Source organism: Triticum aestivum, chromosome 5B (genome assembly GCF_018294505.1).
Source record: "Triticum aestivum cultivar Chinese Spring chromosome 5B, IWGSC CS RefSeq v2.1, whole genome shotgun sequence".
Classification (NCBI taxonomy): domain Eukaryota; kingdom Viridiplantae; phylum Streptophyta; class Magnoliopsida; order Poales; family Poaceae; genus Triticum; species Triticum aestivum.
In genome coordinates, this window is record NC_057807.1 from 51,671,827 (window position 1) to 51,699,006 (window position 27,180).

A 27,180-nucleotide genomic window follows, 5' to 3' on the forward strand; every position below is an offset into this window, starting at 1 on the left:
TTCTAAACCCTAATACCCGCACCGCCGCCGCAGCCGCCGCCGCCGCCGCGCCACCGATCGCGCCGCCGCCATGTCGAGCGCCGCCACCACCGGTTCCACTGCTGCGGGCTTCCTCTCGGCCTCTCTTGCGGCTCTGCTCAACCTCCCGCTTGATGCCGTCTCTGTTCCGGCTCCGATCGGGACAAGGAGCATCGGCTCCGTCTTCTCCACGCCGCCGGCGCCCTCGCTTGGGCGTGACCTCGTGGTCCACACCGCGGCGCCGCCGTCCGCTGCGGACTCCGCAAGCGTCGTCCCGCCGCTCCTGCCGCAAGCGGATCACACTGCCCCGCTGGCGGGGTTGGCGGCGTCCGCCCCGGCCGCGGGCCTTGCGGCATCCGCACCGGCCGCGAGCTTTGCGGCGCCCGCCCTGGCTGCGGTCCCGCCTCCTCCCGCATCGGCTTCGGTGCCTTCGGCTGCCTCCATGGTGTTTGCACCCCAGGCAGCCTCCTCGATGGGATTGTCTTCGCCGCCGCCGTTTCACTTCGGTCATCTCATCACCATCAAGCTCTCCGCCGACAACTACATCTTCTGGCGTGCGCAGGTTCTCCCGCTCTTGGGGAGTCACTACCTGCTAGGCTACGTCGACGGATCGCTTCCCTGCCCACCCGCGCTGGTAGACAGCGTGCACGGTCCGGTCTACAATCCGGCCCATCGCGTCTGGACGGGGCAGGACCAGGCGAACCTCTCCTCCATCCAGGGGTCGCTCTCGCCGGCAGTTGCCGGCCTTGTTGTCTTCGCGAAAGACCATCCTTGAGCGCACCTTTGCAGCGCAGTCCCAGGCTCGTGTCTCTGCACTCCATCGTCAGCTTGGAGAGTGTCAGAAGCTTGACTCCACTGCCACTGAGTTCTACAACAAGGTCAAGGGCCTCGCCGACACATTGGCCTCCATTGGACAGCCCCTCACCGACTCCGAGTTCAACTCGTTTATTGTCAATGGTCTTGATGAGGAGTATGATGCCTTAGTCGAGATCATCAACGAGCGGGGCAACTCGACACCCATGCTGGCACACGAGGTTTTCTCTCGGCTCCTTCTCACTGAGCAACGGGTCGAGACTCGCCGCACCAGGGGCACTGGCTCCCTCTCGGCCAACGCCGCCATCAAGGGTGGCCGCTCTTCTTCATCACCCCGGTCTCCCTTGGGGCTGCCACCGTCGCCCGCCTCGGCCCCCCCACCTACTGCGACCTTACCGGGGGCTGGCGGTCCACGTGTGTGTCAGCTTTGTGGCCGCGATGGGCACTGGGCCTCCAAGTGTCATAAGCGCTTCCAGCGAAGCTTCCTTGGTCTTGGCAATGACGGCAAAGATACACGCAACAATGCCCGTCAGGTCGCCATGGCTGATCGTCCCGCGCCGCAGAAGCAACAGGGACACACTCAGTCCTACTCCATCGATCCACACTGGTACATGGACTCTGGGGCGACAGAGCATCTAACCAGCGAGATGGGGAAGCTTCACACTCGTGAACCCTATCATGGCTCTGACAAGATCCACACCGCCAATGAAGCAGGTATGCACATCTCTCATATTGGTCAAGCATCTCTTCTCACTAGACATGCCAATAGGAGTCTTCAGCTTCGCAATGTTCTTCGAGTTCCATCTGTGACCCGTAATCTTCTTTCAGTTCCTAAACTCACACGTGATAATAATGTGCTTTGTGAATTTCACCCTTTTGATCTTTTTATTAAGGATCGGGGCACGAGGGACATTCTTCTTAGTGGGCGGTTGTGCCAGGGCCTCTACCGTCTGGAGCATCCTGGTGTCGCTCGTGTTTTCAGTGGAGTTCGGGTCTCTCTGTCACAGTGGCATGCTCGTCTTGGTCACCCGGCCACACCTATTGTCCGTCATATTTTGCGTCGTCATGAGCTTCCTAGTTTGTCTAGTCATAAAGATGTAGCAGTGTGTGATGCTTGTCAGCAGGGGAAGAGTCATCAACTTCCTTTTTCGGAGTCCAGTCGTGAGGTGAAACATCCTTTAGAACTTGTGTTTTCAGATGTATGGGGTCCTGCTCAGACTTCTGTCAGTGGTCATAATTACTATATCAGTTTCGTTGATGCTTATAGTCGCTTTACCTGGCTTTACCTTATTAAACACAAATCTGATGTGTTTGATATTTTTGTTCAGTTTCAAAAACATGTTGAACGTCTTCTCAAGCACAAAATTGTTCATGTCCAGTCAGACTGGGGGGGGGGGGGCGAGTATCGCAACCTCAACTCTTTCTTTCAGTCGCTTGGGATAGCTCATCGTTTAGCATGTCCACATACACATCAGCAGAATGGTTCAGTCGAACGTAAGCATCGTCATATTGTTGAAGCTGGTCTTACTCTTTTGGCCCATGCATCTGTTCCGTTTCGGTTTTGGAGTGATGCTTTCACCACTGCATGCTTTCTCATCAACCGTACTCCTACTCGTGTTTTAAACATGACGACTCCCATTGAGGTTCTCCTTAATGAACAACCTGATTATACCTTTCTCAAGGTATTTGGGTGTGCTTGCTGGCCGCATCTTCGTCCATATAACAAGCGCAAGCTTGAGTTTCGTTCTAAGAAGTGTGTTTTTCTTGGCTATAGCTCTCTTCATAAAGGTTACAAATGTCTTCATGTTCCCACTAATCGTGTCTATATATCTCGGGACGTCGTGTTTGATGAGCATGTTTTTCCCTTTGCCAACCTTCCTGTGTCCACTGTCGAACCACCATCCCTGCATTCATCCTCTGTTGCTTCTGACCAATTTAATGATGTTGCATACTCTCCTTTGCTGTTACCTAACCATGGTGCAGGAACCGGACGTGGAGCTCGTTTGGAGCTGTTGGAGGATTCACCATCATCATCGTCGTCTTCTGGTGGGCACGTCGATCGCCCTATGTTGCATGGCATCGATTCGCGTGCCCATGCATGGTCACCCGACGAGCCCGTCGCGCCGAGCATCTCCACTGCTCGGTCCGTTTTGCCAGCGGCCGCCGAGTCGCCCGCGGCTCGGCCTGTCACGCCGTCTTCGTCTGCGGCTCGGCCCGTCACGCCGTCTTCGCCCGCGGCTCGGGTCCTCATGTCGCCTTCATCAGCGGATCGGCCCGCGACACCGACCGCGCCACGGCCCACTATGCCGAGCTCGCCACCGGCCCGGTCTGTGATGCCGGAGTCGCCAGCTGCTTCGTCTGCTCTGCCGGTTTCGCCGGTGGGTCGGCCTTCTTCGCCAACCGAGTCCGAGGCTACCGTGACTGGCTCCTCGTCACCGGCTGACTCGTCAACGTCGCCGTCCTCCAGCCCGTTGCAGGCTGCTCCGTCGACCTCGGTGGTTCCTGTGTCCCGACCACATACACGCAGTCGCAGTGGCATTTTCAAATCTAAGGAACGTAAGGATGGTACGGTTGCTTGGTTGGCTGCTTGTTTGGCTGCTGCTGTTGCGGATCCATCTTCTGAGCCTCGCTCATATCAGGTTGCCCTGCGCATTCCACATTGGCGAGAGGCTATGGAGCAGGAGTTTCATGCTCTTCTTCGTAACAAGACATGGACTCTCGTTCCTCCACCACCACGGGTAAATGTTATTGACTCAAAATGGGTATTCAAAGTGAAGAAGCATTCGGATGGATCTATTGAGCGTTACAAAGCGCGACTTGTTGCTCGCGGTTTTCGGCAGCGTCATGGTCTTGACTATGAGGACACCTTCAGTCCTGTCGTCAAGCCTACCACTATTCGGCTTCTTCTCTCCATTGCTGTTTCTCGTGGTTGGTCACTTCGTCAACTTGATGTGCAGAATGCTTTTCTACATGGATTTTTGGAGGAAGAGGTTTATATGAAACAGCCGCCTGGTTTCTCTGATCCTGATCGTCCTGACTATATCTGTCGTCTTTCCAAAGCACTATATGGTTTGAAGCAAGCTCCTCGTGCCTGGCATGCTCGCCTTGCCTCTGCCCTTCGTGCTCATGGGTTTGTGCCGTCTACTGCTGACACTTCGTTATTTCTTCTACAGAAGCCAGAAGTCACTATGTATCTTTTGGTATATGTCGATAATATTATCCTTGTCAGCTCTTCTCAGTATGCTGTTGATGCTCTTGTCTGCTCTCTTGGTGCTGATTTTGCGGTCAAAGATCTTGGGAAGCTTCACTACTTTCTTGGAGTTGAGGTCACTTCTCGTGCTACTGGTCTTGTCCTTACGCAGAAGAAGTACTCCTTGGAGTTGTTACAGAGAGCTGGCATGCTGAAGTGCAAACCGACCACCACACCCATGTCGTCTACCGACAAGATAACAGCTGTTGATGGTGAGCTTTTGTCTCCTGCGGATGCCACAGAGTACAGGAGCATTGTTGGTGGACTTCAGTACTTGACGATCACGAGACCAGATATCTCTTATGCTGTTAACAGGGTTTGTCAGTATCTTCAGGCTCCCAGAGATACTCATTGGGCTGCTGCTAAACGCATTCTTCGTTATGTTCAGTTCACCCTGACATTTGGTATGCATATTCGGCCGACTTCCTCTCGGGTCCTTTCGGCCTTCTCTGATGCAGATTGGGCTGGTAGCCCAGATGACAGGCGATCCATGGGGGGTTATGCAGTATTCTTTGGCTCTAATTTGATCGCCTGGAGTGCTCGGAAACATGCTACTGTGTCACGTAGCAGTACTGAAGCTGAGTACAAGGCTGTGGCTAATGCTACTGCAGAGATTATTTGGGTGCAGTCTTTGCTTCAGGAGTTGGGTTTGTCTCAACCACAGCCTCCTATTCTTTGGTGTGATAACATCGGTGCTACATACCTTTCTGCAAATCCAGTATTTCATGCCCGAATGAAACACATTGAAGTTGACTATCACTTTGTACGGGAACGTGTATTACAGAAGCAACTCCAGATCAAGTTTATCTCATCTAAGGATCAACTTGCAGACATCTTCACTAAGCCTTTACCGCTGCCACAGTTTGAGGCTTGTAGGCGCAATCTTACCCTTCTCAGTTCTTTAGAAAGTGGCTAAGATTGAGGGAGGGTGTTAGACTATGTATAGCTTCTGTACCTATGTACGTATATGGTACATATTGTAACACAACCATTATATATAATGAGATAAGCCACCCCTAGAGGGTTGTGCTCGTTCCCCAAAATTTATTGTCTTACACAGCCTACATGCATGCATGGGGATGGTACATTCCATAGGACGTCATCGACCCAAAGGTGACTCAATGAACAAATGAATTTCACCGTTGGTACTAGTGTGCAATTTCGTAAGATGTTCCCTCGCTTGATGATGGGTGCTCCATCTGCCCTCCCGCAGCAAAGCAAATGAATATAAATTAATAAATCGTCACAACGTGCTAGTAATCCGTTCGCCGAAGGAAGGAACAAGGCTGAGCAACGCAAGGAGTAACAAAGTGCGGCATGAACAAATTAATTTCACCGGGTGCACACAAACTATTAAACCCCAACAAGCAAAATTAGCGGCATCTCCGACCGCAACGAAATTTAGTAGCTACCACTAGCTAGATATAGATATAAATAAACCCACGGATCGATGGAAAACACCCTGGTACATACGACGTGCTCGTGGTCGAGAGATCGATCGAGTTGCACGGCCGGATTCGGTCGTTCCTACGCGCCGGCTAGCCAAGCAAGGCAAGTTTGAAAGTAAAGCACGAGGAAAGGACGTACGGGTCGGCGGATGCGAGAGGCCGGCGTGCGTGCGTACCTGCCCGGAGTACAAGGTAGCAGGTGGAGTGGTGGACGGAGGTGGATGTGGCTATGCTACTACCCCTTGCCTGGCCATGGATGGATCCCGAAGCAGGCCGGCGCGACTGACTGCGTGAGGGAGAGAAATGGGGGAGAATGGAGAGGGGGCTTGGCAGCCAGCGAGCGATGTGAGCGAGCGCTGCGAGGGGTGGGTGGGTGGGTGCTATATACACCGGGGCGACGCGAGGAGACGTGCCGATGCGGTGCGGTGCAGGTGCAACCCACGGCCGGCCCGCCCGGCTGGCTCTCTCTCTCTCTCTCTCTCTCTCTCTCTCTCTCTCTCTCTCTCTCTCTCTCTCTCTCTCTCTCTCTCTCTCTCTCTCTCTCTCTCTCTCTCTCTCCTCTGGCACCCGCAGGCGAGCGGTTATAGCTTTTCTACCGACCCAGATTCTCTTCTCCATTTCATCCTACTACTACTTCTTATCCTGTTTCTTCCAGTACAATCATCAATCAACAAATGCGCTTCATTGATTGTGAAACAGAGAAACGGCACCGTCACAACTCACAACGGAGCAAATCTGCATCGTACGTGCGTACCGCGCCCTCCAACGGAAGACGCCATCGCACTATCCAAGACGTATTACTGTAGTATATATGCATACAGGTCGTTCCTGTGCTTCCCATGCTCCCCAAGGCAACCAGGGGGAGTAAACCAGTGTCGCTCCCGACTTTACTTACGCAACAAGTAGGTGCCATGCCAACTAGTAATGCAGTTTACTCAATTATTAATCAATCTGCTATTAAAAGAAGGGAGCGCCTTGTGGCCTAGTGAGAGGAGGGGACACCATGGGATTTGGTGGGCCCAGACGGCCGCCACCTCACTTGAAAATTTCCTCTTATGAAAGGAAACAAAATTAAAGAAGACTCCACTTCTGTTTTTAGCAGTGGAAGGAACTTGGTTTCAATTCAAATATGAAAAGCGAATGTATTAGTGGCCCACGCCCAAATAAAACATTTGACACACACAGAACGTGGAGGTGCTCCTCCTCTGTCACCTCTCCCACTCGCTCACAACACCACTGGCTTAGAGCACCCTCTGTTGCTCCGTCTCGCCTCCGTCTACGACAACCCCAGCAAGGGGCATTCTAGCCATGGCCCGCATCCACCCTTGATGGTCTTCGCGGCCAGCCCACATCATCGGGTCAGAAAGTAGGCAACTAAGCAGGCCGGGTTCTAACTTTGTACATTTAAAAAAATACAGTACTATGGCTTCACACTTCTTTTGGCATTCTTAAATCATAACTTGTTATCTAAAAACTTATGGGTATTATGGGTTTGTAAGACTTGTTGAATGTGGCTGATATGAATCCAATCTAACAATCGACCCATTTTGTTGTCATCACATGTCCCTTAGCAGGGACCTTTTTGGGCCTCGCCTGGTAGCATGGAATGAATTAATCATTCGTATGGAGGCCATTCAGCTGTCAGGCGAACCAGACAAGTTTCGATGGAATTTGCATCAGAACATTAGCTTTACAGTCAAATCCTTGTATGGTGCAATGGTTCACACTGATGTTCTGGTTGATAACAAGAAATTGTGGAAGCTCAAAATTCCCCTAAGGCTGAAGATATTCAACTGGTTTCTAAGCAGAGGGGCCATCTTAACTAGAGATAACCTAACACGACGCAGCTGGCAAGATAGCAAGACATGTGACATGACGAGCCCATCAAACACTTATTGTTTGCTCGTCCAGTCTGGGTCATAATTCAAGTAGCTTCAAATCTATACCCCCCACGTAGTGCACGTAACATGTTCGGGAATTGGTTGCGGCGTATCGATAAACAATTTTCTGCACATCTACTCGTGGGGCAGCTGCCTTATGTTGGGCACTATGGCTTAGCAGAAATGATGTGATTTTTAACACTGGTCAAGGTTCGACATTTAGCACAAATCCAGATGCACCATATATATTTTCATGAAATTAAACTCAAAATATGCAATTCACGTTCACTTTGTAAAACATATCAATAATAGCAATATTCCGTTCAGTATAAGATACCATTGCTCAATGCACTCATTAAACATATATAGATGATTATTAGCTACAATAACCATCAAGGAAGTGCATAAGTCGGCATACATATCGTGTCATGTACTCATGTTACAAAATGTGATGGTCAAAGTTCCTATGATACCAAGTGTTCAATCACTCGAAATATTATGGAAGAGACCAAGTCTTCAGTCACCAACCTGACATCAACTTGCATATGAAAAAAATCTGCCAACCATGTTATGAACAAAAGCGGCCACCATAACATCTTAGATCAACGAGTAAATAGCATAAAACTACTACTTTACAGGCTATGGTTCCAAAAAACTACCGGTTTTTAATTTTTCTCAGATAACTACCAAGTCAGGGGACGGCTGTTTCAAAAAACTCTAATTATCAAGTGCTTTATTATTGATCGTGATTATGACAGTTGGGGCCCGCATGTAAGAAAACGATTGTTTGACCGTTTGTTTGACTGTTAAATGACATCTAGGGCCCATATGTCAGTGTCCCTGCAAACTTAAAAAAGCAATCAGGTCCTCCAAACAAATTGAAAAAAGCCATCGGGTCCCTCCCGTGCTCAAGATCCACAGGAGCGCACTCGCCGCTGTGCTCGACAGGGAGCTCCCTCCCGTCGCGGCGGAGCTCCTTTCCAGCGCCGCCGCAGCCGTCGTGCGTCCTCTCCCTCTCCCTCTTTTCAGGGCACGACGGCCATGGAGTCCGAAGGCGGCGGGGCGGAGTCCCAGCCCCTGGGCGCGGCGGGCGGAGTCCCAGCCCCCTGGCCATGGCGCGTGGTTGGCGGCGGCCCGTGCTCCTGGGTGACGGCTGCTCCTCGCGCGACGCTCCTTCCCTGGCTTGGCGTGTGGCGTGGCCGGCCTCCGCGCAGAGACGGTCGCCATGGCCGCGCAGAAGGGGGCGGCGTGGGCAGCAGCGAGGGCCGACAGCCATGGCCGCGCGAAGGAGGTGGAGCTGGCCTTTATTTTTTCACTGGTGGATGAGATGAGCTACACCAGGAGCCGGCCTTTGTTTTTTCTGGTCGCCGTGGAGGTCAAGGAGCGGCGGCGCGGGCAGCAGGGTGGCCGGCGGCCATGACTTGAGTTGGCGCAGGCGGGGCTGCGGGGAGGGAGGAGAAGAAGGAAGGAGAAGAGCAGGAGGAAGAGACACTGATGTGTGGGGCCCACATGTCAGGTAACGGTCAAACTAAACGGTCAAACTGACGGTGAGTTTAGGTGTGGGTTTGACCTGTCATAATCATGATCAATAGATAAGCACTCGACGATTTGGGTTTTCTGAAACAGCCAACCACCCATTTGGTAGTTATCTGAGAAAAATTAAAAATCGGTAGTTTTTTGGAACCCTAGCCTGTAAAGTAGTAGTTTTATGCTATTTACTCTAGATCAACTTTTAGACTTGCTACTTCCTGCCATTTGTCCCTGCGAAGGAACTCATGTGTTTCAGCAATCTCAGACAAGATAGTTTGTTCATTTTTCTGAGTTGTCATTGAGTCCAAAAACCTAAAATAATAGTAGAAGATGTACTGCAACGGACTATCTTGCTCAACAGGCACTTGTGTCCTCTCCAATTATGCATCTCTCCCATAGTGTCAAAGCAACCATCAATATTAGAACTTGTAGTTTCCAGAGGATCAAAACATGTGCCATATTTATTTGTAGGAGACCACTTGAACAGACACATGCAAATCTCGTGATAAAATTCAACCAAGCAAGGAGGCGTCTTTTTTTACGTTTTTTATGAAGTGGTTTTGTTTTTAGCATAGATCAATTGCTCTATGAACCAATTTCCGATGAAGAAGAGCATTCTTTGCAAGTATGCCACACAACATTGCCAAGATAAATAAACATATCAAATATAAGTATGTCTTTTTGACTAAAAGATCTTAAACATAAAATTGGTAATCTCATAAGCGAATGTAATTATGCTGGCCCTTGGCTGGCCATGGATGGATTCCGAAGCAGGCCGGCGCGACTGACTGTGTGAGGGAGAGACATGGAGATGGCGAGCAAGGGAAGAGAGACGGCTTGGCAGCCAGCCAGCGATGCGAGGGGTGGGTGGGTGTTATATACACCGGGGAGATCAACGCGAGGAGACGTGCCGGTACGGCGCTGGTGCAACCCACGGCCCGCCCGCCCAGCTGGCTCTCTCCCTTTCTCCTCTGACACCCGAGAGCGGTTACTGCTTTTCTACCGACCCGGATTCTCCATTTGCTGCAAATCAACCTGTGGTTGAGTTGGTTAGGTGGACAGTGGTATCCCCAACCCACCAGAGTTCAAATCCTGGTGCTCGCATTATTCCTGGATTTATTTCAGGATTTCCGGCGATGCGCTTTCAGTGGGAGGAGACGTTTCCGTCGACGACGAGGCGCCTACGGTGACTTCATAAATCTCAAGATGATATGCCGGCTCAATCTCTCGGAGGTGCTCATAGGGGTAGAGTATGCGTGTGTGCGTTCATAGGGATGAGTGTATGCGCGTGTATATGAGCGCTTATGTCTGTACTGATGCTCAAAAAAAATATCTCCATTTGCTCCTTCCCTACAGACGGGGCGCCGCCTCTTCTTCGTTTCCTGTGTTTCTAGTACATACGACCATCAATCAAATACGCTTCATTGACGGTAAAACACAAAAACGGGACCGTCAAAACGGAACAAACCCACACCATGCGTGCGTACCACCCGCGCCCTCCAACACCTTTCCAGAGACGCCATCGCAGTATCAAAGACGTACTACAATAGTTGCATGCAGGTCTTCCCTGTGCTTCCCCAAAGCAACCAGTGGGAGTAAGGGCCAATTCTTTTGTAACTTCTAGCAGCTTATTGTCAAAATAAGCTAGAAGCTCAAAAGAACTCGTTTTGGAAAAGCTAGCTTAGCTTATTTCCACCTCCCCCTCCTTCACAATGGAAAAAAGTTGAGGGGAGGGTTGCTTCCCGCAGCTTCTCACTTAAAAACGAAAGGGTATAGCTTGTTACGAAAGGGTATAGCTTGTTGCCATTGTTGTTTGCACATTTTACAAGAAAAATGCCACCGCCCCGATCTGAAAACGATTCGCTCATCCTCTCGCTCGCTGGTCTCGCACAGGAGAGGCGCTCTCAGCGACAGAGAAGCTAGGGTTCCTCCCTAGGCCAGCAGCAGCCGCCGTTCGCCGTCGATCCCATTCCTCCCTCCGGCGCCACCAAGATGGACGGCGGGTTGGCCACCCGCCGCCGTTGCACCTCCCTCTCGCACCTCACTAGGCAGCCCTTCTTCCCCATCTGCTTCCAGCCTTTCCAATTGCTCCGGTCGACGCTCCACTCCGTCAGCCTCCGCCGCCAAGACATGGATGGAGAGTAGCAGCTCCAGCGCTCTATTCTGCCACTCAATACACAACATCCTTCATGCAGGAGCAGCAACTCGTCGGAGCAAAGGCTCCTCTGCCTTTTCTCCCCACAAATTTTTGCTTTTCCCCTTTAGATTAGATGTACTCCCGAAAGTGCTGCTGCACTGGTAGGTGAGTATTATTTGTATTTGACAGTGGGGCTGTTTCAATGAATATGAATAAATTCTCTGTTTCAAAGAATAACAATTAATCAGACAACATTACACTTCAAGGGCATTACAGACTTTTCACTCGCTATACCACAGATAAGCTGCATTGAAAAGAACTCGCTAGCTTATTATCTGGGGCTTATTTCCACATGAGCTTATTTGGGGCTTATTTTCATAGGAGCTTATTTCCACAGCATAGCTGAAAAGAACTGGCCCTAACTAGTGTCGCTCCCGACTTTACTTACGCAACAAGTAGGTGCCAACTAATTCAGTTTAATCAATTATTAAGAGCATGGTTAATACTCCCCGTCATCAAGAGTTAGCATTATTAATTACTCAACAGTAGAACTCAGCTAGCTAGGAGCCTCCACAGCGTTTTCACGCTCTCAGCCATCGGATCACTCAAATGTACGGTCGAGATCAGCTCTTGGCGTCCCAGGTTGCTCACGCACTACACACACGTCTCGCGGGCTGCTGCTGCGCAGAGCGAGTTAGTTTTCCTCTCCATAACCGGGCCTTCGAAGGCCCACGTCTTTTCATTTTTTGGATGCTAACGCTAACAGCCCAGGTCGTCCACGTTTCATCGCTACCCTCCCCAACGGAGCAGTTTGTCTGTTCGTTGCGCGTCGCCGTTTCTGGCTCCTCGATGCGCGGCCGTTCTTTATGTGCCGCCGACCATCTTTCTTTCTTCCTCAATGCGCCGTCATTCAACCATCGGCGAGCTTCTTCTTCACGACTGCCTCCGCACCAATTACGTCTCCCGCCCTGTATCCGCAGCCCCTTCTTTGTTGTATTTTAATTTTGTGTCTTTTATCGTTCGTCCTGTTGGGTTTCGTAGTAATTTCAAAAAATTTCCTACGCACACGCAAGATCATGTGATGCATAGCAACGAGGGGAGAGTATTGTCTACGTACCTAACGCAGACCGACTGCGGAAGCGATGACACGACGTAGAGGAAGTAGTCGTACGTCTTCTCGATCCAACCGATCAAGCACCAAAACTACGGCACCTCCGAGTTCGAGCACACGTTCAGCTTGATGACGATCCCCGGACTCCGATCCAGCAAAGCGTCGGGGAAGAGTTTCGTCAGCACGACGGCGTGGTGACGATCTTGATGAACTACAGCAGTAGGGCTTCGCCTAAACTCCGCTACAGTATTATCGAGGAATATGGTGGCAGGGGGCACCGCACACGGCTAAGGAATCGATCACGTGGATCAACTTGTGTCAACTTGTGTGTTTAGAGGTGCCCCTGCCTCCGTATATAAAGGAGCCAAGGGGGGAGGGGGCGCCGGCCAAGAGGGAGAGGCGCAGGAGGAGTCCTACTCCTACCGGGAGTAGGACTCCCCCCCCCCCAATCCTATTCCAACTAGGATTCCCAAGGGGGAAAGAGGGAGAGGGGTGGCCGGCCACCTCTCCTAGTCCTAATAGGACTAGGGGAAGGGGGGAGGCGCGCAGCCCCCTTGGGCTGCCCCTTTCTCCTTTCCACTAAGGCCCATGATGGCCCATATGATTCCCGGGGGGTTCCGGTAACCCTCCCGGTATTCCGGTAAAATCCCGATTTCACCCGGAACACTTCCGATATCCAAATATAGGCTTCCAATATATCAATCTTTACGTCTCGACCATTTCGAGACTCCTCGTCATGTCCGTGATCACATCCGGGACTCCGAACAACCTTCGGTACATCAAAATGCATAAACTCATAATATAACTGTCATCGTAACCTTAAGCGTGCGGACCCTACGGGTTCGAGAACAATGTAGACATGACCGAGACACGTCTCCGGTCAATAACCAATAGCGGGACCTGGATGCCCATATTGGCTCCTACATATTCTACGAAGATCTTTATCGGTCAGACCGCATAACAACATACGTTGTTCCCTTTGTCATCGGTATGTTACTTGCCCGAGATTCGATCGTCGGTATCCAATACCTAGTTCAATCTCGTTACTGGCAAGTCTCTTTACTCGTTCCGTAATACATCATCTCACAACTAACATATTAGTTGTAATGCTTGCAAGGCTTATGTGATGTGTATTACCGAGAGGGCCCAGAGATACCTCTCCGACAATCGGAGTGACAAATCCTAATCTCGAAATACGCCAACCCAACATCGACCATTGGAGACACCTGTAGTACTCCTTTATAATCACCCAGTTACGTTGTGACGTTTGGTAGTACCCAAAGTGTTCCTCCGGTAAACGGGAGTTGCATAATCTCATAGTCATAGGAACATGTATAAGTCATGAAGAAAGCAATAGCAACATACTAAACGATCGGGTGCTAAGCTAATGGAATGGGTCATGTCAATCAGATCATTCTACTAATGATGTGACCTCGTTAATCAAATAACAACTCATTGTTCATGGTTAGGAAACATAACCATCTTTGATTAACGAGCTAGTCAAGTAGAGGCATACTAGTGACACTTTGTTTGTCTATGTATTCACACATGTATTATGTTTCTGGAAAATACAATTCTAGCATGAATAATAAACATTTATCATGATTATAAGGAAATAAATAATAACTTTATTATTGCCTCTAGGGCATATTTCCTTCAGTCTCCCACTTGCACTAGAGTCAATAATCTAGATTACACTGTAATAATTCTAACACCCATGGAGCTTTGGTGCTGATCATGTTTTGCTCGTGGAAGAGGCTTAGTCGACGGGTCTGCAACATTCAGATCCGTATGTATCTTGCAAATCTCTATGTCTCCCACCTGGACTAGATCCCGGATGGAGTTGAAGCGTCTCTTGATGTGTTTGGTCCTTTTGTGAAATCTGGATTCCTTTGCCAAGGCAATTGCACCAGTATTGTCACAAAAGATTTTCATTGGACCCGATGCACTAGGTATGACACCTAGATCGGATATGAACTCCTTCATCCAGACTCCTTCATTTGCTGCTTCCGAAGCAGCTATGTATTCCGCTTCACATGTAGATCCCGCTACGATGCTTTGTTTAGAACTGCACCAACTGACAGCTCCACCGTTTAATGTAAACACGTATCCGGTTTGCGATTTAGAATCGTCCGGATCAGTGTCAAAGCTTACATCAACGTAACCTTTTACGATGTGCTCTTTGTCACCTCCATATACGAGAAACATATCCTTAGTCCTTTTCAGGTATTTCAGGATGTTCTTGACCGCTGTCCAGTGATCCACTCCTGGATTACTTTGGTACCTCCCTGCTAAACTTATAGCAAGGCACACATCAGGTCTGGTACACAGCATTGCATACATGATAGAGCCTATGGCTGATGCATAGGGAACATCTTTCATATTCTCTCTATCTTCTGCAGTGGTCGGGCATTGAGTCTTACTCAATTTCACACCTTGTAATACAGGCAAGAACCCTTTCTTTGCTTGATCCATTTTGAACTTCTTCAAAATTTTGTCAAGGTATGTGCTTTGTGAAAGTCCAATTAAGCGTTTTGATCTATCTCTATAGATCTTAATGCTTAATATGTAAGTAGCTTCACCGAGGTCTTTTATTGAAAAACTTTTATTCAAGTATCCCTTTATGCTATCCAGAAATTCTATATCATTTCCAATCAGTAATATGTCATCCACATATAATATCAGAAATGCTACAGAGCTCCCACTCACTTTCTTGTAAATACAGGCTTCTCCGAAAGTCTGTATAAAACCAAATGCTTTGATCACACTATCAAAAACGTTTATTCCAACTCCGAGAGGCTTGCACCAGTCCATAAATGGATCGCTGGAGCTTGCACACTTTGTTAGCTCCCTTTGGATCGACAAAACCTTCTGGTTGCATCATATACAACTCTTCTTCCAGAAATCCATTCAGGAATGCAGTTTTGACATCCATTTGCCAAATTTCATAATCATAAAATGCGGCAATTGCTAACATGATTCGGACGGACTTAAGCATCGCTACGGGTGAGAAGGTCTCATCGTAGTCAATTCCTTGAACTTGCCGAAAACCTTTTGCGACAAGTTGAGCTTTGTAGACAGTAACATTACCATCAGCGTCAGTCTTCTTCTTAAAGATCCATTTATTCTCAATTGCTTGCCGATCATCGGGCAAGTCAACCAAAGTCCATACTTTGTTCTCATACATGGATCCCATCTCAGATTTCATGGCTTCAAGCCACTTTGCGGAATCTGGGCTCACCATCGCTTCTTCATAGTTCGTAGGTTCATCATGATCTAGTAGCATGACCTCCAGAACAGGATTACCGTACCATTCTGGTGCGGATCTTACTCTGGTTGATCTACGAGGTTCAGCAGTATCTTGATCTGAAGTTTCATGATCATTATCATTGGCTTCCTCACTAACTGGTGTAGGTGTCACTGAAACAGTTTTCTGTGATGAACTACTTTCCAGTAAGGGAGCGGGTACAGTTACCTCGTCAAGTTCTACTTTCCTCCCACTCACTTCTTTCGAGAGAAACTCCTTCTCTAGAAATGATCCATTCTTAGCAACGAATGTCTTGCCTTCGGATCTGTGATAGAAGGTGTACCCAACAGTTTCCTTTGGGTATCCTATGAAGACACATTTCTCCGATTTGGGTTCGAGCTTATCAGGTTGAAGCTTTTTCACATAAGCATCGCAGCCCCAAACTTTAAGAAACGACAACTTTGGTTTCTTGCCAAACCACAGTTCATAAGGCGTCGTCTCAACGGATTTTGATGGTGCCCTATTTAATGTGAATGCGGCCGTCTCTAAAGCATATCCCCAAAAAGATAGCGGTAAATCAGTAAGAGACATCATAGATCGCACCATATCTAGTAAAGTACGATTACGACGTTCGGACACACCATTACGCTGTGGTGTTCCGGGTGGCGTGAGTTGCGAAACTATTCCACAGTTTTTCAAATGTACACCAAACTCGTAACTCAAATATTCTCCTCCACGATCAGATCGTAGAAACTTTATTTTCTTGTTACGATGATTTTCAACTTCACTCTGAAATTCTTTGAACTTTTCAAATGTTTCAGACTTATGTTTCATTAAGTAGATATACCCATATCTGCTTAAATCATCTGTGAAGGTGAGAAAATAACGATATCCGCCACGAGCCTCAATATTCATCGGGCCACATACATCGGTATGTATGATTTCCAACAAATCTGTTGCTCTCTCCATAGTACCGGAGAACGGTGTTTTAGTCATCTTGCCCATGAGGCACGGTTCGCAAGTACCAAGTGATTCATAATCAAGTGGTTCCAAAAGTCCATCAGCATGGAGTTTCTTCATGCGCTTTATACCGATATGACCTAAACGACAGTGCCACAAATAAGTTGCACTTTCATTATCAACTCTGCATCTTTTGGCTTCAATATTATGAATATGTGTATTACTACTATCGAGATTCAATAAGAATAGACCACTCTTCAAGGGTGCATGACCATAAAAGATATTACTCATATAAATAGAACAACCATTATTCTCTGATTTAAATGAATAACCGTCTCGCATTAAACAAGATCCAGATATAATGTTCATGCTCAACGCTGGCACCAAATAACAATTATTTAGGTCTAATATTAATCCCGAAGGTAGATGTAGAGGTAGCGTGCCGACTGCGATTACATCGACTTTGGAACCGTTTCCCACGCGCATCGTCACCTCGTCCTTTGCCAGTGCCCGCTTATTCCGTAGTCCCTGTTTCGAGTTGCAAATATTAGCAACAGAACCAGTATCAAATACCCAGGTGCTACTGTGAGCTCTAGTAAGGTACACATCAATAACATGTATATCACATATACCTTTGTTCACCTTGCCATCCTTCTTATCCGCCAAATACTTGGGGCAGTTCCGCTTCCAGTGACCAGTCTGCTTGCAGTAGAAGCACTCAGTTTCAGGCTTAGGTCCAGACTTGGGTTTCTTCTCTTGAGCAGCAACTTGCTTGCCGTTCTTCTTGAAGTTCCCCTTTTTCTTCCCTTTTGCCCTTTTTCTTGAAACTAGTGGTCTTGTTAACCATCAACACTTGATGCTCCTTCTTGATTTCTACCTCCGCAGCTTTCAGCATTGCGAAGAGCTCGGGAATAGTCTTGTTCATCCCTTGCATATTATAGTTCATCACGAAGCTCTTGTAGCTTGGTGGCAGTGATTGAAGAATTCTGTCAATGACGCAATCATCCGGAAGATTAACTCCCAATTGAATCAAGTGATTATTATACCCAGACATTTTGAGTATATGCTCACTGACAGAACTGTTCTCCTCCATCTTGCAGCTATAGAACTTATTGGAGACTTCATATCTCTCAATTTGGGCATTCGCTTGAAATATTAACTTCAACTCCTGGAACATCTCATATGCTCCATGACGTTCAAAACGTCGTTGAAGTCCCGATTCTAAGCCGTAAAGCATGGCACACTGAACTATCGAGTAGTCATCAGCTTTGCTCTGCCAGACGTTCATAACATCTGGTGTTGCTCCAGCAGCAGGCCTGGCACCCAGCGGTGCTTCCAGGATGTAATTTTTCTGTGCAGAAATGAGGATAATCCTCAAGTTACGGACCCAGTCCGTGTAATTGCTACCATCATCTTTCAACTTTGCTTTCTCAAGGAACGCATTAAAATTCAACGGAACAACAACACGAGCCATCTATCTACAATCAACATAAACAAGCAAGATACTATCAGGTACTAAGTTCATGATAAATTTAAGTTCAATTAATCATATTATTTAAGAACTCCCACTTAGATAGACATCCCTCTAATCCTCTAAGTGATTACGTGATCCAAATCAACTAAACCATGACCGATCATCACGTGAGATGGAGTAGTTTTCAATGGTGAACATCGTTATGTTGATCATATCTACTATATGATTCACGCTCGACCTTTCGGTCTCCGTGTTCCGAGGCCATATCTGCATATGCTAGGCTCGTCAAGTTTAACCTGAGTATTCTGCGTGTGCAAAACTGGCTTGCACCCGTTGTAGATGGACGTAGAGCTTATCACACCCGATCATCACGTGGTGTCTGGGCACGACGAACTTTGGCAACGGTGCATACTCAGGGAGAACACTTCTTGATAATTTAGTGAGAGATCATCTTATAATGCTACCGTCAATCAAAGCAAGATAAGATGCATAAAAAGATAAACATCACATGCAATCAATATAAGTGATATGATATGGTCATCATCATCTTGTGCTTGTGATCTCCTTCTCCGAAGCACCGTCATGATCACCATCGTCACCGGCGCGACACCTTGATCTCCATCGTAGCATCGTTGTCGTCTCGCCAATCTTATGCTTCCACGACTATCACTACCGTTTAGTAATAAAGTAAAGCATTACATCGCGATGGCATTGCATACAATAAAGCGACAACCATATGGCTCCTGCCAGTTGCCGATAACTCGGTTACAAAACATGATCATCTCATACAATAAAATTCAGCATCATGCTTTGACCATATCACATCACAACATGCCCTGCAAAAACAAGTTAGACATCCTCTACTTTGTTGTTGCTTGTTTTACGTGGCTGCTACGGGCTTAAGTAAGAACCAATCTCACCTACGCATCAAAACCACAACGATAGTTTGTCAAATAGACTCCGTTATAACCTTCGCAAGGACCGGGCGTAGCCATACTTGGTTCAACTAAAGTTGGAGAGACAGTCGCCCGCAAGCCATCTCTGTGCAAAGCACGTCGAGGGAACCGGTCTCGCGTAAGCGTACGCGTAAGGTTGGTTTGGGTCGTCTCGTCCAACAATACCGCCGAACCAAAATATGACATGCTGGTAGGCAGTATGACTTGTATCGTCCACAATTCTACTCGTGCATATAACATCAACATCAATAACCTAGGCTCGGATGCCACTGTTGGGTTTCGTAGTAATTTCAAAAAATTTCCTACGCACACGCAAGATCATGTGATGCATAGCAACGAGGGGAGAGTATTGTCTACGTACCCAACGCAGACCGACTGCGGAAGCGATGACACGACGTAGAGGAAGTAGTCGTACGTCTTCTCGATCCAACCGATCAAGCACCGAAACTACGGCACCTCCGAGTTCGAGCACACGTTCAGCTTAATGACGATCCCCGGACTCCGATCCAGCAAAGTGTCGGGGAAGAGTTTCGTCAGCACGACGGCGTGGTGACGATCTTGATGAACTACAGCAGCAGGGCTTCGCCTAAACTCCGCTACAGTATTATCGAGGAATATGGTGGCAGGGGGCACCGCACACGGCTAAGGAATCGATCACGTGAATCAACTTGTGTCAACTTGTGTGTTTAGAGGTGCCCCTGCCTCCGTATATAAAGGAGCCAAGGGGGGAGGGGGCGCCGGCCAAGAGGGAGAGGCGCAGGAGGAGTCCTACTCCTACCGGGAGTAGGACTCCCCCCCCCAATCCTATTCCAACTAGGATTCCCAAGGGGGAAAGAGGGAGAGGGGTGGCCGGCCACCTCTCCTAGTCCTAATAGGACTAGGGGAAGGGGGGAGGCGCGCAGCCCCCTTGGGCTGCCCCTTTCTCCTTTCCACTAAGGCCCATGATGGCCCATATGGTTCCCGGGGGGTTGCGGTAACCCTCCCGGTATTCCGGTAAAATCCCGATTTCACCCGGAACACTTCCGATATCCAAATATAGGCTTCCAATATATCAATCTTTACGTCTCGACCATTTCGAGACTCCTCGTCATGTCCGTGATCACATCCGGGACTCCGAACAACCTTCGGTACATCAAAATGCATAAACTCATAATATAACTGTCATCGTAACCTTAAGCGTGCGGACCCTACGGGTTCGAGAACAATGTAGACATGACCGAGACACGTCTCCGGTCAATAACCAATAGCGGGACCTGGATGCCCATATTGGCTCCTACATATTCTACGAAGATCTTTATCGGTCAGACCGCATAACAACATACGTTGTTCCCTTTGTCATCGGTATGTTACTTGCCCGAGATTCGATCGTCGGTATCCAATACCTAGTTCAATCTCGTTACTGGCAAGTCTCTTTACTCGTTCCGTAATACATCATCTCACAACTAACATATTAGTTGTAATGCTTGCAAGGCTTATGTGATGTGTATTACCGAGAGGGCCCAGAGATACCTCTCCGACAATCGGAGTGACAAATCCTAATCTCGAAATACGCCAACCCAACATCGACCATTGGAGACACCTGTAGTACTCCTTTATAATCACCCAGTTACGTTGTGACGTTTGGTAGTACCCAAAGTGTTCCTCCGGTAAACGGGAGTTGCATAATCTCATAGTCATAGGAACATGTATAAGTCATGAAGAAAGCAATAGCAACATACTAAACGATCGGGTGCTAAGCTAATGGAATGGGTCATGTCAATCAGATCATTCTACTAATGATGTGACCTCGTTAATCAAATAACAACTCATTGTTCATGGTTAGGAAACATAACCATCTTTGATTAACGAGCTAGTCAAGTAGAGGCATACTAGTGACACTTTGTTTGTCTATGTATTCACACATGTATTATGTTTCCGGAAAATACAATTCTAGCATGAATAATAAACATTTATCATGATTATAAGGAAATAAATAATAACTTTATTATTGCCTCTAGGGCATATTTCCTTCACGTCTGTGGCGGCTGCGGCGGCAGCCGCACCGTCGACGACCTCTCTCAAAATACGGCGACACAGATGGGTAGCGGCGGGATGTTTTCTCGCCTTTCTGTGTGTGGCAGTGTTTATGTGATGGCAAGATGATATGGGCAACGAGGGGATGGGGCTGACAGTGCTGCTCTTCTCTGTTGAGATCCAAGTGAGCAGTTAATTTATAATTAGCCAGTTATCATATTGCAACTGTCCTACATCGACATGAGTACATGTACTGCATTTGCAGCTATATGACTCCTCCCTGTTTTTCTCACAACTCCTCCCTGTTTTTTCTTTCAATGAATAATTTCGATTTCCTCTGTTTCAATTGTTTGTGTCCATTCCCCTGCCAAGACAGGAAGATATGGTGAGTATATTCACTGATAGGCTCGGCAACCCGTGTATTGAATGTATAACTTCAGTTTCTTTATACTTCTATGATGTTTATCTTATCTTTCCTTGCTTACAATTTGACTGGGACCTTTTGTAGCTTCCACAGGGATGATCAGAGGTAGCATTGTAGCGACATAGAGCATACACGTTTTTATCCTTATTAAGACATCAACGAGTTAGTTCATCTTAGTATTCACCATGTGCTGATATTTGCATTTCACTATTGTTCATTTGTGTGCAGTGATGTCATGTCGGCATACGATGATGTAAGCAAGCTCCAGCGAGGCTTGCGCGCATCATTTTCCTTATTCAGAAGGAGGCGATATCCCTTTATATGCTGGCTCGCTACATTGTTGGTAATTTGAGCCTCTCCTGCCCATCCCTCATATTATTGCATGTGTTGCATTGTACAGAAATAGCCTCTTTATAGAAATGAGATTCTCTTTAGGGAACATAAACATTAGGATTGATCTATTTCCTGCATATTACATTGTGCACGATATATTATATCTCCCTTTTGGATGTTTTGGTACATGATATTTTGAACCATACGAACTTTACTTTCTGTTGTGACAGCTCAACATTTATCAAACAATTCTATTGATACTCTTCTTAAGATGGACGGGCGCGGCAACGCGCGCCTATATGGTCTAGTTACTCATACAATACAACTGACTAAGAGGTTGGGTATAATTTTATTTTATTTTTTCACTTTCTCTCTAGTATCTCTTTTCTCTCATTAAATATTTTTACCTAGGAGCACGCGTAGAGCTTGAGAGTCCCTTCGCTATTTTTCTTGTCTCTCTCCTCCACATAATCAAAAGTGTCATGTAAGCGGACTTATAGCCCACTATTATACTTGCTCTAATCTTTCATTAAAAAGGAGAGCGCCTTGTGGTGTAGTGAGAGGAGAGGACAACATGGGATTTGGTGGGCCCAGACGGCCACTACCTGACTTGGAATTTTCATCTTCTTCTAAGAGGAAACGAAAAAACAAGTCTCCTCATCTGATTTTTTTTTTCTGACATGGGCTTCTTCAGTTTTGGCAATGGAAGGAATTTCGTTTCAACTCAAATATGAAAGTGAATGAATGAGTGGCCCAAGCCCAAATAAAACCTTTGAGAGAGAGAATGTGCAGGTGCTCCTCCTTTGTCACCTCTCCCACTCCCTCACACAACACCACCCGCTTACAGCACCCCCATTGCTCCCTCTCGCCTCCACCTACGACAACCTCAGCAAGGGGCCTTGTCGCCATGGGCCACATCCACCCTTGATATTCTTCGCGACCAGCTTTTTCACGTTGCATGCTTCAACAACATCATCGGCTCGGAAAGTAGGCGATTAAGTGGGTCGGGTTCTAACTTTGTAAAATTCAATAAATATAGTTCTATTGCCTTATGCCATTTTTGGCATTCATAAATCATAACTTGTTGTCTAAAGACTTATGGAAGTTATGGGTTTGTAAGACTTTTTGAATGGAGCTTATATGAATCCAACCCAACAACTAGCCCATTTTGTTGTCATTACATGTTGTATGTGTGTTTTCTGTTGTCCCTACTGAATTTTCTTGCTACTGATGGATATAAGGGTGAAATACCAGTTCTCTTATAAGCATGTTACTTGAGTGTTTATTTTATTGATATTATGCTTATGGTGTTTGCAGGAAATGTGCACTTGTAATATCTACTTCACTTTGCAAACACTACTGCTTGACTACAATATAGACGGTCATCATGCTAGCAGCGATACTATGCCTATCATTGTCATGACAGTCAAGTTTGATCATTTTCTTTCATTCAACTGCACTACACCATGACACTCAAAGTAGTGTCAAACAATTTGTTGAGATAGGCCACACAGAGCGACATACTTAATATCGGCAAAAAAATTAACGAGAAAAAGCAGTTGCCGACTATACTGCCGTCGACAAAGGTCTTTATCAAAATATAAATATAATTTGACTGGCACTATGATAGGGTAGGTGCGATCTACACCGCCAGACATTCTACACCGACATACGTTGTTATGCCTATAGTTCATATGACATTGTTCTATATGCACAGATAGTTCGACGTCCAATATTTCTATCGAAACACTGCTCAGGGTTTGACATCTTAGCACAAATCCAGACGCACCATGTATATTATCATGAAATTAAACTCAAAATATGCAATTCATGTTCAGTTTGTAATACATATATCAATAATAGCAATCTTAGCTACAACCATTAAGGAAATGCAAAAGTCGACATACAAGTCGTGTCATGTTACAAAATATGATGGTCAAGTTCCTATGCTCCTAAGTGTGTTCAATCACTCGGAATATTATGGAAGAAACCAAGTCTTCAATCACCAAGCTGACAACAACTTGCATATGAACAAAATGTGTCAACCATATTATGAACAAAAGCGGCCACCATAACATCTTAATTAGATCAACTTGTAGACTTGCTACTTCCTGACATTTGTCCCTGCAAAGGAACTCATGTGTTTCAGCAATCTCAGACCAGATAATTTGATCATTTTTCTGAGTTGCCATTGCGTCCAAAGATCTAAAAGAAATAGTAGAAGTTGTATTGCAACGTACTGGCTTGCTCAACAAACACTTGTGTCCTCTTGAATTATGCATCTCTCACACCGTGTAAAGGCAACCATCAATATTAGGAGTACTAGTTCCAATAGGATCAAAACATGTGGCATATTTGTTTGTAGAAGACCATTTGAACATACACATGCAAGTCTCGTGATAAAATTCAACCAAGCAAGGAGGCATCTTTTTTTGACATTTTCTATGAAGTGGTTTTGTTTTCAACGTACATCAATTGCTCTATGAACCACTTCCTGACGAAGAAGAACATTCTTTGCAAGTATGCCACACAACATTGCCAAGATAAATAAACATGCCAAATATAAGTATGTATTTTTCGATTAAAAGATCTTAAACATAAAACTAATAATCTCATAAGCGAATGTAATTGTGCAAATAGTTTGTATATAAAATACGGAGTATATCATTATCAGATATTTTTATTTAAAGTTCATCAACTAAATCATATAATCATGCTTATGGCAGCAAAGCTATGGTCATTTGCATTGGCGCGGACACGAAACGGAGCCCTGGATCCACCGTCTCCAGTTGACGCCGTCGACGAAGAAAAACAGACCCGCTTGTGTTCTTCCCAATTTCACTTGCACAAATTTGAAATCCAATCCACTTGTCCTGCGCTAAAAAAGGGCTGGGGTTGCTGGACCCTTGACCCGCTTTGACTAGGTCCATCGGCACAAGACCGTGACGTGACGTGACGTGACCTGACGGGAAGCCGTGCTCCGCTCTCTCCCCTGCCATCACCGCGGGGCCGCGGCCGGCTACGCTTTTATAGCCCCCTCCGGATCCTTCCCCGTCCCCATTCCAGTTCGTTCCTTCCTTGGCACTCAGCCAGCCATGGCTCTCCGTCTTCACCACCGACCCCTCCTCCTCCTCCTCCTCCTCCTCCTCGTGCTATCCACCGCCTCCGCCACGCACTCGCCGGAGAGCGCCACCGCCTCCGCCTCCGCCCGCGCCCACCACCACCACCACCGCTCGCCGTTCGGCACGGCCACCGCCCACTTCCACCCCGTCCCTAGCGCCGCGCCCTCCATGCACCAAAACCACCTCCACGCCGACACCCAGTCCCTGCTCGCCACCGGCGACGTCGACCCCGTCCTCGCCGACGCGCAGGCCACGGACGCGGCGGAGGCCCGTCCCACTCCGCTCGTGCCGCCCCAGGCCGAAGCGGCATCACCGCCTCCCACGCTCGTCCTCCCGGTGCCGGATCTCGCGGAGGCGACGCCGACGACGCCCGCTGCAGCGACGACAACGACGACCAGCACGCTTCTCCCGCTCCCTGCCACGGTGGCGACGACCACGAGCCCGCCTCCGCCTCCCGCCGTGTCCGACGCCGAGCAGGGGCTGCAGCAGCTCTCCAGGGTGCTCACCTCGCTGGGGTACAACGAGATGGCGTCGGAGGCGCCGCTCCTCGCCCACGCGCCGCCGCTCGCGAGGTGGCCCGGGGCCATCACCGTCTTCGCGGCCCCCGACGCCTTCCTCCAGGCCGCCTGCCCCATGTGCTCGCGCCGCCACCTCCTCGAGCAGCACATCGCCATGGGCTACTACCCCTACTCCGAGCTCGCCGCCGCAGCCACCATGAAGATCCCCTCCGCCTCCGTCGGCTTCTGCATCAAGGTCGCCACCGAGCGGGGCCCCTTCGGCATCCACTACGCCAGGATCTACGCCGACGGCGTCGAGGTGTCCCACCCAGAGCTCTACAACGACGGCCGCTACGTCGTCCACGGCCTCCACGGCTTCCTGCGCCCGCTCACGCACTCCTGCTTCGACGGCCCGCACCACCATCACCTCACCGGCCGCTCCGCCGCAGCCTCCGCGGCCACCGCTGCCTCCGTGGTGCGCATCATGATCCGCGACGCCATGGCGCGACTCCGCGACGGGGGCTACGGCTTCATGGCGCTGGCCATGCGCGTCAAGTTCGCCGAGCTCGAGAAGTTCGCCAACCTGACGCTCTTCGCGCTCGACGACCCGGCCATCTTCGTCGGCGGAGGCCACGACTACGTCTCGGCGGTGCGCTTCCACATCGTCCCCAACCACCGCCTCACGCGCGCAGACCTCCACCGCCTCCGCCCCGGCACGGTCCTCCCCACTCTGGCCGGCGAGGGCCAGAGCCTCGTCGTCACCCACTACGCCACCGGCTCCGCCTCCTCCAACGACGACGTCCGCGTCAACTACATACCCATCAAGGAGCCCGACGTGGTGGTCAACTCGCGCATCGCCGTCCACGGCGTCTACGTGCCGTTCCCCCGCCTCCACCTCGCCGACCTCGCCGTCGCGTCCGCCACCGACCAGACGAACGGCACCTGCGGCGTCGGGGGGCCCTTCGGCGACTGCGCCTCCTCAGCGATCACCTCTCCCGGCGAGTGATGCGATGCGTACGTCTCGTCTCGATCGTTTTGCTCTGTTATGTTTCTAGCCATGGAGAATTTACTGCTAGTATAGTAGTGCGTAGTGGAGTAGTTGTTCGGATTTGGGCAGTCGTTTAGTTCAATAGAGGTTCAGATAAGAGATGAGTGCTTCTGATTGCATTTTGTGGCACCGAATGATTGTTGCCTACTTGTCCAGTACGAGTTGAATCAATTTTGGTGCGAATTTGATTCATCTTCTCGTTGCTCTGTTCCAGACTGTTTGCTGAACTTCTCTTCTTGCTTGTGCTAATTTTGTTCCTGCATGCATCAGTTACAGTTTATATGGCTCAATTCACTTCGAATTTTTACTCTGAATCATCCTATGCATGCATACATAGAAGGAATGTTGTTCAGTTGTTAGGATTCTGATTGAAAAGCGTGCGTGTTTGTTGATCAGGCACAGGACCCGATGCCACAAACTTGCTGCAATGATCGTTTCGTTCTTCTTCTGTTATGATGTGCAGTACTAAGTCGAGTTTGCAGATGACCTTGTGATGGTTGATCTGCAGGATCTTTGTCTACTTCAGTTTGTTTGTTCTGGTCATGCTAAATTGCTAACTGAATGTCTTTGGCAGTCCCCTTTCGGTTATGGCTCGTGAACTTACGGTGTTCATCTTGTTTCTGATCTGTTAAGGTGTGCATGATAGAGATCGACTGCATATTCTATTTTTGCACCGTGGATCATGTAGGACGAATGTCATTCAGATACAGGATCAGCCTTTACTGAAACTCTTTGATATTCCCGCCTTTTCGGTTCTGACTGATGAACTCACCTCGGTTAAATTCCAGCTTATGACAGAAATGTTGGTAGCTGGGCTAAGCTTCAGGATTTTATCAGTAGTTATGATTGATCAACTACAGAACCTGACTAAAGTTACCTTGAACTGTGTCTCATCAAACGGGTTTCGGAGAGTTGGTTG

The 27,180-nt window shown here is 48.2% G+C and overlaps 1 protein-coding gene across 1 annotated transcript; it reads left to right on the forward strand.

Moving 5' to 3' along the window:
- Window positions 1-24,640: 24,640 nt before the first annotated feature.
- On the forward strand, window positions 24,641-26,524 carry LOC123115633 (uncharacterized). Its single transcript, XM_044536747.1, has one exon. It carries the CDS (start codon window positions 24,690-24,692, stop codon window positions 26,217-26,219), a length of 1,530 nt encoding a protein of 509 aa, XP_044392682.1. The 5' UTR covers window positions 24,641-24,689; the 3' UTR covers window positions 26,220-26,524.
- Window positions 26,525-27,180: the final 656 nt, after the last annotated feature.